The 17,545-nt window shown below is 37.8% G+C and overlaps 1 protein-coding gene across 1 annotated transcript; it reads left to right on the forward strand.

Moving 5' to 3' along the window:
* Positions 1-826: 826 nt before the first annotated feature.
* Positions 827-17,506, forward strand: pgrmc2 (progesterone receptor membrane component 2). Its single transcript, XM_079833335.1, has 3 exons — positions 827-1,207; positions 4,762-4,917; positions 14,812-17,506. The coding sequence occupies exons 1-3, from the start codon at positions 856-858 to the stop codon at positions 14,907-14,909; spliced, it is 606 nt and encodes a 201-aa protein (XP_079689461.1). The 5' UTR covers positions 827-855; the 3' UTR covers positions 14,910-17,506.
* Positions 17,507-17,545: the final 39 nt, after the last annotated feature.

Genomic DNA, 17,545 nt, shown 5'->3' on the forward strand with positions numbered 1-17,545 from the left:
GTAACTGCTCCTTAGTACTTACTCCACTATTGAGAAGTATCTATTTAATATATTCATTAAAACTAACCAGTATCTATTTTTGTTACTAGTACTATTTTTCTATTAAGTAGTTACACTATATTTTAAGGTATCATTGTTAGTGTATTTACATAGATAAGGCATACTAAATAATATTAATTAACAACATGTGCTTACGGTTGGTTTGTAATCATGCATATTTTACTGTTATTAATATAATAAGTACATGTAACGTGTAAAATGGACACTAAAATAAAGTGTTACCAGTCATCTAATTGTATATTTCACTATTTTGTAACTACTGCTCATTATGTTAGTATATTCTCGTAATGATTAATATCTGAATAAGTATTACTGACTGAATAGACTCATCAATATTCGAGTAAGTAACTAGTATCCAAGCATTCTCTAGTACGTATTTATTATATACCACCAACTAATTATAAAGTGATATACCCTGCCATGAAATATTCCAAGCAGATAAATCAGTTTTGTATTCAATGCACATAATTTTTGTTTTAAATGTGTGGGATTAGATTTTTCTATATGAAACATACTTGAGTTTTAGGTTCATTAATAACCATATTTCTGAATACTGTTGTATTTCATCGCGGTTAGCTAATGATAAATATAAGAATAACAGTTAGCGCCTTTTCATTATCTGAAACCTTTGTCTGGTCGCATTCGCTCGGTGGTTTTGTAGGCGCCACGCTGACAGAAAACTACAAATCCCAGGAGTCAACGCGGTGTTCCGGTGACGGACAGCCAATCAGACGCGCTTCTCCGTGCCAGCTGGGCGGGCGACCGCGTTCGGTGGGAAGGCGCTATCGTTGCAGTATGGCGGACGATGGGGACGGTAGGAGTGCAGCGGCGGACACCAGCGGCGGGCAGGGGACGACGGAGGAGTTGGATGCGGGGGCCGGTCTCGGTATAACTGGCATGATGCTCAATCTCAGCGTTCTAGTGCTCGTGCTTGCCGCGTGTTACGTGATTTACGCGCGGTGGTGGAGGAGGGCGGGTGCGGACGCGGGCCGGGGCAGCGAGGCCTCGCCGCTGCCCAAGATGAGGAGACGCGACTTCACCCTGCAGCAGCTGGGCGAGTACGACGGGGTGCAGAACCCGCGCATCCTCATGGCAGTCAATACCAAGGTCTTTGATGTGACCAGTGGCAAAAAGTTTTACGGACGCGGTAAGGAGCTCACACCCACGTTCAGCGGTGTTTTTAACTTGAGCACTGGAGAGGATAGTAGTATCCAGTAAATAAAAGTCTAGTAAACCTGGAATTCACACTAGGAACTATTGGGATGGTTAATACTAAACAAGTATTCGTACCTTATTAGTGTATTAGCGAACACTTCATTTAAAAGTGTTCCTGTTACACGTCACATGTGCGTACTATAGTATTAGCAGTGCATTTTGCATAATTACAAGCAACTAACCACTAACTCTAATCCTATAGTAAATAGATGTGGTTATTAATTAATATTACTCGGCTCTACACTGTAACATGGACACATTCAACTTAAAAGTAACTTTTTTTTTATTACTAAAACTGGTTTAGGTTCCACTTCCAGCAACAGTTGGAACACATACCAGTCTTGAAGTTAATATATCATATCAGTACCACAGATTTAGATTTATTACAAGTAATAATAGTTACATATCACAACTGGGTTAGTTGGTGGTATATAATAAACAAGAACTAGAGAATGCTGCGATACAAGTTACTTACTCCAATATTGATTCGTCTATTCAGTCACTAATACTTATTCAATAGATAATAGTCACTACTACTGGAATAAATACTAACATAATGAGCAGTAGTTACTAGTAAAATAGTGAAATATACAATTACATTACTGGTAGCACTTTATTTTAGTGTCCTGTTTACATGTTACATGTACTTGTTTAATAACAGTAGAATATGCATGCTTATGCTTACAAACACACCGAAACTGTTTAGTAAGTACATGTTCTTAATTAATATTACTTGGTATTTATGTTTGTAAATACACTGACAATGACACCTTAAAACTAACCAGTATCTGTTTTTGTTACTAGTACCATTTTTCCAAGTTACACTTTATTTTAAGGTGTCATCATTGTTAGTGTATTTACACACATAAGTACCAAGTAATATTAATGAATAACATGTACTTACTATAGGTTTGGTTTGTAACCTGGCATATTTTACTGTTATTGATTAGAGTAAGTACGAGTAACCTGTAAAAAGGCCACTAAAATTAAGTGTCACCATTCATCTATTTGTTTCTTTTACTAGTTCACTACTAACTACTCACATACTCTAATATTGAGAAGCATGTATTCAGTATATTCATTAAAACTAACAAGTATCTATTTTTGTTACTAGTGCTATTTTTCTATTAAGTAATCTAGTCACACTTTATTTTAAGGAATGTATTGAATAGATGCTTCTCAATATTAGATACAATTAGATTACTGGTGTCACTTATTTACTAGAACATTTTACTAGTTGCATAAAAGTAAATACTAGTTAGTTTTAAGGAACAATGGCTTGCCATAGGAGAAGAGCTTGTGTGTTAACCAGCTTATACTTGCCAATACTCTGGTCCGAGGAAAGCTAATGAGCAGCTCATAATGGTACTGGGTAAAGTCACACAAAGCCTCTTTCTCCTTAAGACCTCTGTTGTGATGATGTTTGGTCTGATGTCTTGTTGGAGTGTGCCAACCTCTTGACGGGCCCTCGCTGTCTTACTCATAACTGCGGTCACCTTTCTCCTGCTCTGTTTTGCCTCGGTGAACTCTTTCCCAGGCATCAACCTCTCATGTCAGGGCATTTTTGAACGAGAGCCATGTGTGACGTGGACAAACGGGGTGAGAGCCATGTGCTGGCACACCCAACAGGTATGTACTGTACCAGTAGAACATTCACTTGTGCATATTATCAATATGCTTATTTGATACTTGTAAAGTTAACAGCTTGATTTGTTATGACGGTCAGCTAAGTTTAGCAGTAGCCTTGGTTAAGAAATCAAGCACTGAGCCTCATTCCTTTCTCCCTCCCCTGCAGGAGAAAATGCTTGTTTTGCTCTCCTGTACTTTAAGCGCGGTTTACAGACTCGCAGCTGCTGTGCAAAATCACTTTCTGCTGCAGATAGTATTTGAAATATTTTGCCCTTAAAGCCAGAACAGCAGTCTTTTGTCCGTCTGGAGTCTATATTTGGAGACCCAGCTCAGAAGTGAAACCGAGAGCGCGCACAAAATCTGGATCAACTTGGCCTTTGATTGCATTTACCAAGTTGTGATTCTCAGTGCAAGCGAGGGCCTATGATTGGGTCCTACATCTCCCTCGGCTATATTTGTATACGAGATGTGTTATCTGACCATCTGCGGTGTTTATGGAGGAGCATTCAAGGTTTGGTGTCAGCAGTAGTCCAGACACTAACCAGTGCGTCACTCGTTTGGACACCTTTAGTCCAGTGTGTCATCTTGCAGCCTTTCACACAGACAGAATATGAGATGGGTTTTATTTACCTGTTGCTGCATTCATTTATAACTTGATGAGACTATGGCAAAGGTTTGAACTTTGTAGACAGACGTGGTGTGTTATCACTGGACCATAGGGCAGCTTGATGTTTTTGGTCAATGTTTGGCTGGACCTCTTGTATCTTTTAAGATTATTGTTGCTCAACTGCTGAAAAGAGAGAGAGTATGTGTGTGTTTGTGTGTGAGAGAGCGAGAGCTAACACATGAAGATCAGATGATGAACCAAAAAAAGAGGCCTTTTTCCTCCTCTATTGCCTTCTGTTCTGAATAAACATTGACTAAAGCTTCGTCTCACTGACACGGAAGAGAACAGAAGAAAGTGCACATGCCAGAGTAGCATAGTCATCGTCAGGAATGATCTGGCTTTGGCAGTCGTATTATTTATAAATCTTGGATTCAGTGTCCAAGACGTGCATGTCCTCTCTCTTATCACATCTCGATTTGGTGCCTGAACATCAGTCGGTTGTTCTCAGCTTTGTCACGTCTAAGGATTGGGAATAAAGGTGTGGCCTGAACGGTCTGTGCACAGCTGGGATTGATTCTTGTTGGTGTTGTGTATTGTCATGACATCTCGCATTCATTTCCTTATTCAGTGCAGTGTGTTATTTGCAGAACCTCTCACAGCTGTTCTGAAGTACCTGTGTTTACCTGCATTCCTCTGGTTTGTGTGAGCGGCTCCATTCATCCCAGCTGTGTGGTTGTTTTTGAGACGGCGCTCTGCTCTGGTGTCAGCTTGTCTGGGATTGTCTGTCCCACTAACTCTAAAGCTGTTTTTTTCAGCTGGGTTCATAATTTTTATCAGACTTTGTATAATAATAATAAAAAAAATTATTATTAATACTACTATTAGTACAATTACTTCTTATTAGCAGTATACTATTAATAATAATCCTAATTGTTTATTTATTTTTATTTATTACAAATAATAACTAAGTATTGTTGTTTTACCACTTTATGTACTTTATGATGCTGCATGGCAAATAAAGACAAATATTTTACTTTATTCTTTTCAAATATATATTTTATTGTTGTAGGGACGTTTAGCTTAGCTTTTTTTTTTCAGATTTTCTTCACAAATTAATTTAAAATCAAACAATAATTAGTGGAGTCCTGGCAGTATTGCACTTTCAGTTCCGGTCCCTGCACCTATAATGTGAAGAAGTTCTTAAATTTGTCTTTCTGACCTTCATACTCACAGTATGTCTGTCATTCCAGAGGGCCCCTACGGGATCTTCGCGGGACGTGATGCTTCTCGGGGTTTGGCAACATTCTGCCTAGAGAAGGATGCATTACGGGACGAGTACGATGACCTTTCAGACCTGAACGCTGTACAGATGGAAAGTGTTCGAGAATGGGAGATGCAGTTCATGGGTAAGCAAAAGAATTACGCCGGAATTCTAACAACAAAAAAATCTAACAATGTCTATAAGATTTGAATGGCCTCTGGGATGATGGAAGATAGGATAGATATGTAGGTAGTTCTCAGTCACTCCTCCTTGTCCACAAGCTTTGCATGTTGTACCTGTTGTGCTGGTTAGGGTTGATCTGTACGTAATGTAATTGGATAGCTGATGCATTTACAGTTTAAAGCTGATGGTTTGCCGTGTAAATTCTCTAAAAGATGAGTGACAGTAACCTTTAATTGTCCTGTTCACTCTTGTAGATGAGAGCTTGACAGCTATAAAAAATATATATATATATACATCATATATAATATATATGATAAATCAGTGAAAATAAAACTTATTTTTATTGCATTGTCTTCACCAACTGCACTAAAAAAAAATATATATATATATATTTTTTGTCATATATTTTTGCCCTTTTTTCTCTTTCAGCCAAAAAACAAAAATGGTATTTTCAGCCGATTAATTTTTGGTGGCAAAAATTTCGGTGCATCCCTATTAAAAACATTCCAATAAACACTGCTGATAGGGATTAGAAGTGAAAAAGAAAGACGATAGCATTTCTAATCGTCTGAAAACAAACCTGGAAACAGACGTGAGGATTTGGGGAGAAAAAGGAGATATTCTTAGTGCATTCCAATGAATATTTTTTGGGATATATCATAAATTAAATCGAGAGAACAGACCACAAATGGGCAGTATATGTTGTATTTTTCATACTGATACAGCGGAATACAAAGAACATTTTTTAAATAATTAGGAAGAAAAGAATACAGCGACTGAAAAAAAGCTCTTGCTAGGGCTTTTTTCCATTGAACCATTTGCTAGGGATGGGTATCATTCAAAAAATTCCGATATCAATACCTTGACTTCGATACGGTTCCTGAACGATACTTTTTTCGATACCAAATTTGTTTTTCTGTTGTAACAAGATTAAAAAAGTCAACAAACTGAAAAAATAAAACCAAAGAGTCATATATAGGGAACTGGGGGGAGGAATATATGCCTCGTGCTCAAGCGCACACATGAAGCTTGCCACAAAGCACTGGCAAAAGTAGCCTAATGTTTATAAATGTAAAAATAGCAAGGAGACTTTAATTGTTTATTAATAAAGTAGTGTTTTCTGAGTCAGTGTTGGGCTGCAAAGATGAAGTTGATGATGCTGATTTGAACTGGTGTGTTTAAACAAAGATATTTCAAGCTTTCTATAGGCCTTAATATTTGCTGAGTTTCTCTTCATTTATGTGACGCGCTGCAGTTCTTCTTGCAGTTGAATACGGAGGAACTTTCTGCTCTTTAGTTTATTCCGTGCACTGTCAAGTGCTTCAGATTTGTTGTGTTGTCGGTCTTCGTAGCAATTATCTTGTCGTGAATATTGCATTGCGTGCTGTTGGCATCGAGCCTGGTGAAATGAGCCACACTTTTGATCTTTTTCACATCTTTTACATCTATGTGGGTTGGGACGCTTACCCCCTATTTACACTGCACACGTCTGCAGCGCATCACGGCTCCAACAAGGTTTTGTTCCGTCCTTGTGCAGCGGTGCGGCTGGTATAAACAGTAGGATTGACTAGAGTGGATGCGATCAGCTCCGGTGGCCGTGTCGGAGCCGTAATGTGCAGCAGACGGGGTTGCACACTACAGCGTCCCTGGGCGTACATTTAATTTAAATCAAAACAAATCACAAGCTTTTGAATTGAAACCTAATTAAATTGTGAAATTTGTGTCAATGCCCAGCCAGCCCTAGTAAACATTAGGGATGCGCAGTAAACCGGTACTGGGATTTTATTTCAAATGGTATAATATCTTGACTTTGCTAATTTTGGTATATGCTGTTGTTCCAAAGTTCACCGCTATGTGGCAGTGCGTTACCCAAACTGACGTGAAACCGGCAAATGTGGCAACATAGAACAAAATGAATACAGCAGTTGAATCTCACTCAACACGCCCAAAACTAATTAATAAAGACAGGAGTAGACGTGAAATTTGGAATTACTTTGCTTCTAAAACTGCTGAAGAACCATCAAACCTTGCCAAGCATCGGTCACTTGCCATTCCTATCTTGTATAAGACATTAAGAGGTGCATAATTCAAACGATCTAATTTAGAAAATTATTTTCTTTTAACACTGATCAACGCACATACATTAGATCGTATCGTTTAAATATAACAAAATCTCCAGCGTTTGTTTCAACCAGTGAGATTTAGATCTCACAATATTTGCACGCATACTATTGCACTATTTACATTCACGAAAGACATAACCGACTGTGTTTATGTGACTACTCACTAAAGATGGATATTTTTGACATAATTTTGTGTGTATTTGACTAAGGAAAACCAACTTAATTTGGAATGCGCAAGCTCTTTAGGCTTGTGTGTTTTTTGTTGGTATGAGCGCAAAGAAAACTCTCTTAAAGAGCTCCCATCCCATGTATTACGAAATGCTCTAAAATCGCTTTGCATGTTCAAATTGGCAAGGTTTAAATATACGTGAGCAAGTGATTTCTGTGAGCTCTCCCAAAATGAAAGCGAAAGTGTTGAATCTGAGCGCGCAGATTGCTGTATAGTGCAGGTGCGATGTCTTTTGAAGCTAGAAGCAATTTGCTCATTTCGAGAGCTAGGGAAGGAAGTATTGCTGAAATTACTTCTCACAAGAAAGTTTCCAAATGACTGATTTGATGTGATAATCTTTGTTAATTAATTTAATAATAAACATTTGCGGTAATTTCCTGCTTCATAAACCCAAAATTTTACTCACTCTTGCAAGTTATGTGCAATACCCGCTGCAAATTTCAGACCCTGTATGGTATCTATTGTTTTAATATCGGTACTTCGGTATTAGATTGTGGTACCATACCGAAGCCAAAATTGTGGTATCGAGCCATCCCTAGTTTACACTCAACTGATCTAGATTGGTTCGGTGTAGTGTAATGGACGTATCCAGTAAGAGTTCTGCATGTAAACCTCACTCCCCTGTATGGGATCAGAATCCCGCCAAATTTACTGCAGTCATGCATAAAAAAATAATAAGCATGAATCAAAATTTTAAAAACAAATGTGAAAATATAACGAAGAAAACGGAAAATTCAATGAAAATTTAACCAGAATCACAAACAACGCAGTCACGGAAATAAAAATAATAAGCATAAATCAAATATTTAAACAAGTGTAAAATTATATTGCTCAAAACTGAATCATGAATTCAAAATTATCTGAATCGCTCACAAAATCATGTTTTCTGCTCTTATTTTCATTTTTTGCATGTCCTTGCTCTTTTCTCCTTTGCTCTTGTTTCCACATTCTGTGCTTGCGGTTTCAAATGTTGCAGTTCAAGTTTCATGTAAATTAGGGGCGGGTCTTAGCATCACCATTGGTCCACTTGTTCTAGATTGACAGCTCATCCTCAAGCCAATCAATTGAAGAGGGAAGTTTACGTCACTCCAATGCGACTCATGCCGCAGTTCAGCCAGCCGCTATTGAGCTACGAGTGTAACCTCTATCACTATATCTGCAAGGAAATACATTATTGTATTGTTATGAATATAATCTTAGGACTCTATTATTTTGTAAGATAGACGTTTTAGGGGGGTTTCCTCACAATTAAAGCAGTAAAATGAACATGATCACGACTGGGTGCTTACTGACGCGAAACGCGTTCACTATAGGAGATGCACGGATGGGCTTTTATTTAATCCAACCGCATAACGCACCGTCCGCACCAACGTTTTTTGACCAAAGTTCAAAGCCGCACCCGCCCGCCATCCGCTGATTGTAAAGCCTTGTTGGGCGATGCAAGGCGCTGCTGACGCGAGCAATCGTAATGCAATGGACTGGCCTACATTAAACCTTTAACTAAAATAGTTATTGAACTGTTTACACTGTCATATACAATAAAAGAGCCTGCACAGCGACAGGAAATAAAAATGAATGCAAAAAAACCTGCCTTAGCCTACTGGAGCATGTGACTGAAGGAGCTCATGAACCGCTCACTGGTAAAACGACGTGCGCTCAATCCCTCCAACACGACTTTTCTCTGTAGCCTACTTTACTTGTTTAGTTTCATATGTTTAAATTAGGGCTGGGCAAATTAACGCGTTAACGCAGGCGATTATTTTTTTTCAGTTTAACGCATTAAAAAATATTTAACGCAAATAACACAGCGTCCGTTTTTATATCCATTTTAGTCTAGCGTTACATGATCACGCTCCTATTCATGTAAATGCTTCCAAGCACGACAAGACACAAGAGAACGCGCTGTATGTCTGTGTGTGTGTGTGTGTGTGTGTGTGTGTGTGTGTGTGTGTGTGTGTGTGTGTGTGTGTCAGTGTCCTGTCTGTGTGTGTGTGTGCATGGGCGTAGATTAAACGTACATTCGTCCCCCCGCTCTTACTTTTAAACATTTATGATTATAATCATTGTTGAAAACAGCTGTGGAAATCATGATGCATTTTATTTTTCAGTATTTTTTAATTAATAGAAAGTTAAATGAACAGCATTTATTTGTATTGAATAAAGCATGTATAAATATTTTGTTATATTATAAATGCCACTTGATCAATTTAATGCATGTTTGATGAATAAAAGTATTAATTTCTCTCTTTTTTATCTTACCACAAATGTTTGAATAGTTTCATGATTTCCACAAAAATGAAGCAGCACAACTGTTTTCAACATTGATAATAATCATAAATGTTTCTTGAGCATCAAATTAACATATTAGAATGATTTCTGAAAGATCATGTGACACTGAAGACTGGAGTAATGATGATAAATTCAGCTTTGATCACAGGAATAAATTACAAAGATTTTTTTCTTTTTTACTATATATTCACATAGATAACAGCTGCTTTACATTGGGATAATATTTCACTGTATTACTTTTTTACTGCATTTTTTATTAAATAAATGCAGCCTTGGTGAGCAGGAGACTTCTTTCAAAAACATTTAATAATTGTAATGTTTCCAAACTTTTGATAGGTACTGTATATTTTCTGCCTTATTCAGTGATATTTTTTTTTTTACAAAGCATAAAATCCATGGGGACTTAATGCACAAGTTTTTGTAGTACATAAACCAATCATAAAATTGGCATAACATATAGGGAAAACATTATAGATAATAGTGGTTATTGTTCAGCAGTGTATTTGATATCTTACTGAATTAAAAGCAAGAGATGAGATCAATTAAATCTGTCAATTAGACAAAGGTCAGAAAAAAACTGGTATTACACCTGACATTTCTGTCCCCCTCACTTCTGAAAAAATCGAGGGACACTCTGACACACACACACACACACACACACACACACACACACACACACACACACACACACACACACACACACACACGTGTTTTGCTCATGAACAAACAGTAACAACAACACAGAGAATTTTGAGTATTCTCATATTAGGAGTCTTAAATTAGTTAAATAACGTCTTAAATGAACTTAAAGAGTTGTGAGGAAATGAGATCCACGATGTTCGTCAGCGGCCGTTCTTAAAGTGACAGGACAGGAGCACTGATGATGCCTGAACAATGGGAACAGAGAAAATTGTAGCTTTAATGATGATTAATCTATATTTGATTTATTATTTATGTAGTTAAGAAAGATGTTTCATAACTGTTAGATTTCTGTATATAGACATATACAGAAATCTAACAGTTATGAAACATCTTTCTTAACAGGGAAGGCCACAGGTAAAAATAACATTTATTATAATGGGTTTATGTAAAGATTGTTTTAAGTTCACTTAAATTAAAAGTAGTTTTTTTAAAGCCTAATAAATGTTGAAATTGGGAGCTTTCAGTTATACTGTAATGTAACGTCTAATGTTCCATAGAGACATTAGTAGCCTATCAGTGATAGGCCTACTGGCCTTCATTCATAAAAAGATGCCATTACAACACATATTTTAAAAAAGCTGTCTTTAAATTGTTTCTACATTAATTTGGAGAGTACTGAAATTATTACAATATCAAAATATTAAAAAACTTTAAATATTAAAATATTAAAAAATAGAAAAAAATGTGATTAATTATTTTTTTTTATTTTTATCGATTCCAAGCACTAGTTTAAATATTATAATGTTATTTTTTTCATTTCATTTAGCCTACGTTGATTATGAAATATGATTATGATATATGTAAGAAGACATGGGGGTCAAAAATGATTTCGACCACTTTAAGTTTCGTTAAGTTTTGTTTTGTATAAATTGTATCTTAATTTTAATCAATGTTTTGTCAACCAATTTCGAGGATTTAATCAATAATAAGCAAGTATAGCAGACAATGGCATGGAGGTGCCAGCGCTGCATGAACAACGGCTTAAATGAACAACTAGGGAAGAACCAGCATTACACAAAGGGCATGAGCTTTAGAAATGAACGGAATCTTCAGAAAGGTGCTCTCACTCTGGAGGAAATATTACCACTACGCATTCTCTATCCCGCAAAAGTCCATAAAGTGCGTATCATATGCACGCGAAAAACGGCGTACCATATGCACGCCAAAACTCATTTGGCGTATAGCCTACATTCCACGAGATTGCACACTCGTATTATTTATACGCATTTTCGTGAGATCGTTGCCTTGCACGTCTAATTAATGGGCAAAGTTTTCCGACTATTTTTTCGTTTTCTGCTGTGGATGTTATTGAATTTGTAGAAGTTTAGCACTTGCTTTCTCTCTTTTAAATGCCTATCCCCGAGTGACTACAATGACTGGCTGTTTTAAGATAACTAATATCGAAACAAAACCCAGGCAGTAGCTATGTACGAGATGTTTAGGCCTCCATAATGTTTCTTATTCATATTCCACCACTGGCTGTGAAAAAATATTTCTTTGGAATGAGAGTGGCACTAACCAACTATTTGGGGTCATGATCATTTGACCAATTTCTGATTAACCTCTCTAAAATGTTGATTGTATAAATTGATATATTTAATAATATATTCATGATTGTAAACAAATATATTTCCATGCACAAACAGTGGGCCAGAGATGCGCGGTTGGCAGTTACAGCCGTGGATCGGGCGGATGACGTGACGAAAAATAAGATTATAAGATTTTAAATTCGGGCGGATGGTTCAACCATTCAAATGAATAAAAAATAAAAAAAAAAGATATATGCCTACATTGTTAAATATTGTTGCAGCGCCTGGTAGGCCAAGCAGACCTGCAAGCTAGGAGCCCAGCTGTCAGTATGGAGGCAGCCCCATGTCTTCTTACATATCATAATCATATTTCATAATCAACGTAGGCTAAATGAAATGAAAAAAAAAATAACATTATAATATTTAAACATATGAAACTAAACAAGTAAAGTAGGCTACAGAGAAAAGTCGTGTTGGAGGGATTGAGCGCGCGTCGTTTTACCAGTGAGCGGTTCATGAGCTCCTTCAGTCACATGCTCCAGTAGGCTAAGGCAGGTTTTTTTGCATTCATTTTTATTTCCTGTCGCTGTGCAGGCTCTTTTATTGTATATGACAGTGTAAACAGTTCAATAACTATTTTAGTTAAAGGTTTAATGTAGGCCAGTCCATTGCATTACGATTGCTCGCGTCAGCAGCGCCTTGCATCGCCCAACAAGGCTTTACAATCAGCGGATGGCGGGCGGGTGCGGCTTTGAACTTTGGTCAAAAAACGTTGGTGCGGACGGTGCGTTATGCGGTTGGATTAAATAAAAGCCCATCCGTGCATCTCCTATAGTGAACGCGTTTCGCGTCAGTAAGCACCCAGTCGTGATCATGTTCATTTTACTGCTTTAATTGTGAGGAAACCCCCCTAAAACGTCTATCTTACAAAATAATAGAGTCCTAAGATTATATTCATAACAATACAATAATGTATTTCCTTGCAGATATAGTGATAGAGGTTACACTCGTAGCTCAATAGCGGCTGGCTGAACTGCGGCATGAGTCGCATTGGAGTGACGTAAACTTCCCTCTTCAATTGATTGGCTTGAGGATGAGCTGTCAATCTAGAACAAGTGGACCAATGGTGATGCTAAGACCCGCCCCTAATTTACATGAAACTTGAACTGCAACATTTGAAACCGCAAGCACAGAATGTGGAAACAAGAGCAAAGGAGAAAAGAGCAAGGACATGCAAAAAATGAAAATAAGAGCAGAAAACATGATTTTGTGAGCGATTCAGATAATTTTGAATTCATGATTCAGTTTTGAGCAATATAATTTTACACTTGTTTAAATATTTGATTTATGCTTATTATTTTTATTTCCGTGACTGCGTTGTTTGTGATTCTGGTTAAATTTTCATTGAATTTTCCGTTTTCTTCGTTATATTTTCACATTTGTTTTTAAAATTTTGATTCATGCTTATTATTTTTTTATGCATGACTGCAGTAAATTTGGCGGGATTCTGATCCCATACCCCTGGCCTCTAGAGGCACATTAGCGGCTGACGCCTCCCACGTCAGAGACCCCGGTTCAAATCCTGCTCAGAGCGAGTCGAGTAGGACCAGTTACAGTAGCACAGTCTCCTCTGTTTGTGTTACTGTGCGAGATGAGGCAATGTGTGATAAGTTTCTCGACTCTCCTGTCACCGCTTGTGGGGAAAATCAGGGCTGTAATATGACAGATTAATGCTGTTTGACAAATAAGGTGCTCTTATGATAAAGCGCACCTCTTTTTCGCACTTCTTGTTTGCCTTGTTGATAGCAGAGATGAATTCATGGTTAAAAGCCCTCTAAAAACGATCACTCATTCTGGAACATCAAGTACTGGACTGTTCAGAATATAAGATGACCCTGATTATAAGACGACCCCCCCCCCCTCCCCTTTTCACGATATAGCTTCTTGATAAAGAAAATGCTTGTATTTTTTATTTAAAAGATGCAATATGTAAATTATTTTCAAAGATACATTTTTGTATTGAAAGTATGGTAAATACGGGTAAAATGTACAAACGATCACATTTAAAAAATAAACACTTTTTGGCCTACCATAAAAATAACCTGTAGCCTATTTGAATTATATAACAATTAGGCTATCCATCGCATAGTGAAAACCATATAGCCTACCAAAATTCCATTAACAGCAGAAGGGAAATCTAGATACTGTCTTACGTTTTTAAAATCACTAACGGGGGAAGTTTGGTCCCGTCAGTGAGGCACACAAACATGAGTTATGCGGCTGTTAGATGGTAAGCTTTTCTTTGACTGTTAGCGTTTTTAATACTGTATAAAGGTACTTATTTAATACTGTAAACTAGTGCTGATGAAAGCCGTCTGTGGTGTTGGCTGCGTCGAGGGAAAAAACAGCACCTGTCCTGAACACACCAAAAGGACAAGCCTGCGTGTGAAGGAGATAACTTTCTATTTAAGCAAATTTATTAGTCTATATTCGTCATTCAAAAGGGGAAAGCGAAACGAAGACTGTCAGTGCAGATATACAAACCATAAACAAAGCAGAGTATGCTTATCGTTTTAAATATCAATCATGCTGATCACGTTTTTTTATTCCACTCCGCTCATGTTATTATGAAAATATTTGCAGTGTTGCTCATGTAAGATGACGTAAAATTATAACTGCCTTCTTGTCTGTTCAGTTTTGATATACTTGCTCACTTTCATTACTTTTGCTCTTATTCTCGTGCACTGACTCGTTCAAAAAGCTTTATTTCGGATAACAAAAAAGTTTCAGTTAATAATAAAACTGTGGATGTAGAAAGATGGTCTGCAGCCAGATGATGTTTTTACAGCCAACAGGGGCTAACAGGTCCTTCCAAAAGGGATAAAATGTGTGCACAAGATGAACAAGAAATAGCATAAATGCCAACTTGCATTAAAAATATCACCATTAATTATTTTCCCTCTCTTTCCCTCTGTCTCTCTCAGAAAAATATGACTACGTTGGCCGTTTGTTGAAGCCGGGAGACGAGCCATCTGAGTACACAGACGAGGAGGACTTGAAGGATCATCAAAAACATGAATGATCTGCTGAATCATTACAGCAGCTGAAGCCCAGGACTGAGAAGGCCACCATCCAGAGTTGTTCAACCCCAGCAAGAAAAGCCCCTCAGAATCTGCCCTTTACCTCAATCGTACAGTGTCCCCACTACTGCTCCATCACAGCTGAGATAAACGCGTCTGTCTAAAAGCCCCTGCTGTTCTGACTGTTCTTTTACCAAAACAGACCAATAGCCTGTCAGAGTTTCCTGTACTCTTCTTGTCTGCTCTTGATACTTCTCCTTAGTCCAGCTCCTTTGTCCTTGCCCCTCCATCTTCCGGTCACACCTACACAACCAATTCATTGCATAAATACCCTCAAACACTACACCAGATCTACACCCTAAATAATCAGTCATGCAGTCTAAACCCCAAACCCTCTGTCATCTACCCTACAGTCCAATGGAGAGTGAAACGGCCTGAGGCTTTTATAGCATCCTGCACATTTGCGTGTTCAGGTTTGGACTGACAATGTGAAGAGATGAATGGAAGGAGAAAACATTGATCACACGTACATTTTTATTCACTTCATTTTCTTTGGGGACTTCGCCGTTCATGACCTCGAAAGTCACGTACATAGAGTGGGGCAGATGCCTGGAGTTCAGTACACAACAGGTTAAAAACCGCAGCTGGGGTCTCTTTTTAATTCTTTTTGTTTCCATTTAAGTTGTTTTTGTATTTGTTGTGCGTGTAATTATTGTAACACACGCGTCTCAAACACTTCTGGAGCGTTTAAATCTCATGCTTATTCGCAGACTATGAAAACGTTGTCGTTTTAAATCAAAGTAAATGTCGAATGGAAATGGTAACCAATCCAAAAGCCAGATTGTCAATCCAAAGGTTGGGTGGGCGGGTGCTCAGCAATTTTTGTATTGTGTGCACCACTAGTGTGTAGCAATTTTTGTCACAATGTGATTGTAAAACATTAGGGATGGGAAATGTTCGTGGGGGGTCGGGTGTCGTTAGCATTCTCGCCATAAACCTGATGTTTTATTTGAATTGTATAAATCTGAACGGCTGGTTTGGATGAAAAGGGAAGATCAGTAGGGTAGTTCAATTGGATCAGCTCGTCTGCTCATTGGTCAACAGCGCTCTCCCCGATAATGAAACAGTCAGCGTAGTTATTGTGCCTTATTTCTGTTTAATTCTACTACAGAATAGTCAAGAGATGTTGAAAGATACAGGTATGAAAACCAGAGGGAGAAACTGCAAAGATAAAACGTTCTGCTCTGCCCTTTCCACATGATCTGCTCTTGCGGGGTTTTCCAGAGGCCAAGGCATCTTTCCCCTCCATTTCCTCACAGTTCGTCTGACGAGGCTTGCTCACGTCTGTGAGCGAATCAGACACGGGAGGCTCAACCGCCGTTATCGTGACCTTGTACATAGACTTTATGAGCTATTTCAGTGTTACTGCCATATCTGCGCTGTTATTAAACTCCACGCACTGCTGTGTTGTACTGGCCAAAAGATCCATTGCTCTTTCTCTTTGTTTCCATCTCTCTTTTTTCCCCCCTCTTTTTTTTTCTCTGCTGAATTTATTTTTAATTGTGGGTGATTTTCAAATCCACCCTTAAGTGTTATATTTTGTTTTTCTTCTGGAGAGGGGAACTACGAGTTTGGAAGAATATTTTGTCTTTGCTGGGGAGGGGATGAGGCGAAATTCAAAAATTGTGGATTCTGTAAATATGTGTATCATTTTATTAAAGCATGTGCAGCAAACAGTGAGATAATGCTGGCTCTCACGTCATGTATTTAAATGGAGTTTGCAAGGATGTGTGTGTGTGTGTGTGTATGTGCGTGTGCGCTCATGGGGAGGACAAGAACATGTTGTTGCAGAAATAAATACATTTGGTTAATAACTACTGTTATCCTCTACTGTTATCTGCCCTGTTGATGTGTTGATCTTGAGTTTTGTCTTTCACAAAGGGCAATATTTCAAATTGCAGAGCTATAAAAGTGGCTGCAAAGACTGTAACCACTAAAAAGTGAAATGCGTTGACAAACCAGTAGGGTTTAAATGTGCCTTAATGGATCAAATGTCATTCCACCATTATATTTATTGGGAGATTTGGATAATTTCAGAGTAAAGCATATGTTTTTCCTTGCATAAATATGGTGAAGAGGGAGGGAGGAAAGTTGTGGTTGGTTAAGGTATTTGTCAGGCTCCAATTTTAATTACTGAGATTACATATGCAAAGATGTGTAGCTGTTATAGATGTAGTATGTCTAGAAAATAATTTTCTTGTTACTTGCAGACTTTGGTACCCCATTTACACAATCAATGATGCAACAAAACTAAATCGCTTAATGTCTAAACTGCAAGCTCATTTCACAGGATGTAACTAACCCAGTTTACTAATGTTGCTCAATCCATTTTTGCCAAACTCTATGAGTATGTACGTTGTCATTTAATTTATTTTTATTAAAAGGTACACTAGACTTGCAGTAGTCAAGCTCAGACTTCTTGTAGCTTTATTTTTACACAGTGGCAAGAACATGATCAGGTTACCTGATGTTGTTTTCCCACCATAAATGATGCTATTTACTGGATAATGATGATATTATTATTAATATTATTTTCACTAAACAAAAATGACAAAACACTAACAACAAAGTAATTGTG

Source organism: Gobio gobio (genome assembly GCF_949357685.1).
Source record: "Gobio gobio genome assembly, chromosome: 13".
NCBI lineage: Eukaryota > Metazoa > Chordata > Actinopteri > Cypriniformes > Gobionidae > Gobio > Gobio gobio.